We start from the raw sequence: 4055 nt of genomic DNA, 5'->3' as shown, positions 1-4055 counted from the left end.
AGAGGTCTGTGTAATTTCCAGAATTGGTGCTCTTCAGCTCAGTAGGGAGAATGCCCCTGTCAAGGGGACATGCCTCAGACCTTCTGTCATGGGTGACCACTGGATTCCCTCTTCCTTAGGCAAGAGCTCAGCCGGCGGAGCAAGAGGTTCTGGGCAATCGTCTTTGTTGTGGTGACCCTGGTCATTCTTGGTGAGCACTCTTGAGCAAAGACCTGCCAACGTAGCGTGGCTGTGCTGGATGTCAGCACCGGGGTACCGCTACCTGTGGGGCACCGCACACGCCTGCAGAGCCTGGCCAGACACACCTGGAGGCCTGCGGGAAGGGCGCCAGGCATTTCTGCAGCACTTGTGCACCTCCTCTGCTGTCCTGTGGCCACCCAGCTCTGGGAGGAGACAGCATGACGACAGGGAGACGCAGAAATCCTAGCAGAATAACTGTGTCCTGGGCATGTGTATTACAGCTGCTGTCTACTGCTGGGGCTTGCTGTCAGCGGGGACATTATGGGCCCGCGAAGCAACACCGGTGAGTGACTGCTGCTGTGGGACAGGATGCTCCTGCCAGGGAGCCTTTTGCGGGTGGCAGTGGCATAAATCACGGGATCTCCTCGGTGCATCCTGCGGGATCCCAAGCAGCAGCAACTTCTGCCGGGGCTTCCCAGAGAAACCAGCTCAGGGAAGCCTGGGCAGCTCTGCCGGGGGATGTTCATGGAGAGCCTTTCCCTTTCAGGAGCTGCCACAGCTGTCTGCAGCAGAGCCGAACCCCTTGCAGTAAGAGACATTTCCTGACCCGCAGCTGATTGCGTAGGGTTGTGTGGGCCAGCCACCCGCGTGCTAGCCACACTCGCTTGCGTGATGTCCAGGGCTCCTGCCTTGCCCTTGGGTGCAAGGGTGCGGGGAAGGGAAGCATTCCCAAAGCAGGGATGGGACGAGGACACAAAGCACACCTCTCTTGCCCTGCCTGAGCGGGCAGACTCGCAGGAGGGGCTGGACAGTGCCTGACAAGACCTGCTTTCCCGCTGTCTGCAGGAAGTCACTGGCTTTGGTGAGGCAGCAAGTCCAGAGCATGCAGCTTCTGAGGGAGCAGGTGGCTCACGTGAACGCGGAGATGAGCAGTATGAAGGAGGTGATGCTGCGTTTGGTGAAGGAGGGTGTGGAGGAGCACTGCGCAGACCTCGAAGGGAGGCGTCGCTCGTATGCGGCGGCCTTCACGGCTCTTCTCAAGCCTGGAGGAGGGGGCCGTTTCTCTTGGGCGTGTGTCTCTGAGTTCAGCACCTTGCCGGCACCTGGCAGGAGGGATCATGCCTGGGAAATGGGTGCTGTTTGGCAGGGGGCCCAGGCAGCTGGGCTCTCCTGGAGTCCCCAAGTCCTCTCCCAGCTCTTGTGCACATGCTGCCCACAGCCGCAGCCAGAAAAGCGCCCCGGCTCTTGTAGCCGGGCAGGCAGCAGCTTAGAGCAGGAGCTGCTGGCGCTGGCAGGGCCTGAGCCTGTCTCCAGGCTGAACTACAGAGCGTGGGGAGACAAGGCTGTGCGGTCCTGACCCCCGTCCACACTCAACTTGTGCACATGGATGCTGTTCCCAAGTCCTCTGTTCACGCGTCAGAAAGCGCTGTGTCTTGCAGCTCTTTGGACGAGCCTTGTCTCGCCCTTCCTCAGGCAGGCTTCTCCCTTTGCTCTCTGCTAGGACTCTGGTGTCACGCACAACTGCCTGCTGACGTGGTCGTTTCCCGTGTTCGTTTATGTCTTTCCCAGGAAGTTCAGCAGCTGAAAGAGGCAATGCTTGAGACCATTCTGGAGGGCCGTGCCCAGAGGTCTGAGAGGGCCCTGAGAAGCTCAGGTATGAACGCAGGAGGGCAAGTCTCATTGCACACAGCTCGTGGATAGCACTCGCAGAGGGAGGCTGCGCTCCAAGCGCTGCTCAGCTTAGCCCCAGAAAGCCCAGGGACGTTGTGGGGTCCAAGAGCAAGACTGTGGCAGAGAGGCTCTCTCTCCAGTGCACACCAGCGCTGCACTTGGGCCTCTTGCTGGCGCCCCCAGTGCGGACCCTACAGAAGTTTCTGTGCTGACAGAGAGGCTCTTTTGGTCTCCGCTGAACCCTCCCCTGGACCAGAGGGGAAAGGCAGGATCCTCCTTTGCTGTCCTCACAGCAAGACCTCCGTTTCAGCCTGCTGTCATGCACACTGGCTCGTTCAAGCAGTCACCTGGCCTTGGGTGACAGTGCCCTTTTCCCCCACCAGTCACGCATCTCCCACAAGGCAGCGTGGAGGGCAGGAGTCACAGGTGCTGGGGTTGGTGGGCAGCGTTAGAAACACTCTGAGCATCAGCTTCTCCTAGCCTCTGGCCTCTGGCGGTCAGCTTGTGTCTGCCTTACAGGTGCCACCATTGACATCCAGAGAACGAGCAAGAGCTACGAGTGGGCAGAGAATGGGTTCTGCAGGGCTCTTTGGTTGCTCTGCTCTGCTGCAAAGCCTCCGGAGACAATTTTGCAGGTACCACAGCACCAGCCATCCATTTTGGCTTCATGCCTTCCTGTAACGTTGGCGACAAGGCAAAGCGGCTCGCTCACTCCAGGCCTACTGCTCACGCCCGCACCACTGACACCTGAGATGTAACACAGGGCTTGGCTTCCTACAAGTCCAGGTCCTCCTTCAGGAGGGGAACTGGACTGAACTGCTACCTGCTGCCCACAGCACCTGCTCTCTGCTGAGTGTGGCTGTTTCCCCACGCTGCTGCAATTGCCCTGCCTCAGCCCTGACTCGCCCTTCTCTGGTGGCTGGGATAGGTGGAGGTGCACAGAGCTCCTGGGCAGAAGGGGACTTTGCTCAAGGACCTGGACTCATGTGGGGCTGTCAGATGTGCCCTAATCCAGACCCTCCTCTTCTCAGTAGCACTGAGAATCGCCTTCACGGGGCCAGGGAACACAGACACGCACTTGTGTCTGCTCCCTCCCACGCTGCTCATATATGAGCAGAAATACAAGCTGTAGGCAAAGCGGTGCCTGTGCTTCCACTTACACGAGTGGTGGTGCCGTCCCCGTCCCTCCCTCAACATTCACTCTTGCTGTGTTGTGGTTTCAGCCGGACGTGACTCCAGGACAATGCTGGGCTTTCCAAGGGTCTCAGGGGCAGGTGGTCGTTCGGCTGCCTGCCCCCGTCCAACCAACCGCTGTCACCGTGCAGCACATCTACAAGGCGGCCTCTCCGTCCGGGACCGTCAGCAGCGCCCCCCGAGACGTCACTGTCTCTGTAAGTCTCTGCTGGGCTGCGATGTGGCCATGGGGAAGCGCCAGAACAGGCACTCGCCGGTCCTTGTGCTCCGCTGAGAGCTGGGCCTTGGTCTCTGGGGAGCGCTGCCCCAAGAGGACGTGTCAAGGGACGTGGTGGTTTTGTCCTTCTCAAGACCAGTGCAATGCTTTCTGGCTGCCCCTCTCGGGGCATTCGATCCACCCTCACGGAGGAGGCTCAGCTTCACCATTACCTGTGCTAGACCAGTGCCCCAGCCACGGGAGGGGGTGGGCGGGTAGCAGCTCCTGAGCCAGCGTGTGCCTGCCCCCATGCTTGGGCTGAGCCTGACCCTTGTGCTCTGTGTCTGAGGGAGTGGACGAGGAGGGAGAAGAAGAAACTCTCCTTGGGGCTTTCACCTACGACGTGGAAGCAGAGGCCATTCAGAGCTTCCCCCTGAAGGTACCGGCGGTGCGTGTGGGCAAAGGGCGGGCAGGAGCGTGGGTCTGCCCACGGGCTGTGGCAGAAAGAGCTGTCGCAGTGGGTGCCCGGCGGGCAGAGGGGCCTGCCCTGAGCAGGGCCAGGGCTGGCAGAGGCAGATCCCTGCCTTGTGCTGTCGCTCTTTGCACCCCAGTAACCGTGTTTCTTCTTCCCATGATTTCTTTACAGCACAAGTCCTCCAGGGCCTTTCAGTACATCAAGCTGTCTGTGCAGAGCAACTGGGGGAACCCGGAGTACACCTGCATTTACCGCGTGCAGGTTCACGGGCAGGTGGCAAGCCGGAGCTCATCTCCCGCGGCAGAGGAGACAACGAGCCCGTCTCTTAATAAGAAATAA

At 60.1% G+C, this 4055-nt stretch overlaps 1 protein-coding gene across 1 annotated transcript; it reads left to right on the top strand.

The window, feature by feature from the left end:
• Window positions 1-1105: 1105 nt before the first annotated feature.
• On the top strand, window positions 1106-4055 carry LOC134153510 (SUN domain-containing protein 5-like). The gene is made up of 6 exons (XM_062599756.1): window positions 1106-1279; window positions 1750-1834; window positions 2371-2486; window positions 3075-3242; window positions 3591-3680; window positions 3888-4055. Exons 1-6 carry the CDS (start codon window positions 1106-1108, stop codon window positions 4053-4055), a joined length of 801 nt encoding a protein of 266 aa, XP_062455740.1.

This window comes from Rhea pennata, chromosome Z (assembly GCF_028389875.1).
Source record: "Rhea pennata isolate bPtePen1 chromosome Z, bPtePen1.pri, whole genome shotgun sequence".
Taxonomy (NCBI): domain Eukaryota; kingdom Metazoa; phylum Chordata; class Aves; order Rheiformes; family Rheidae; genus Rhea; species Rhea pennata.
Note: the sequence above shows the minus strand (reverse complement) of the source record. Positions and strands in the feature narration are given on the sequence as shown.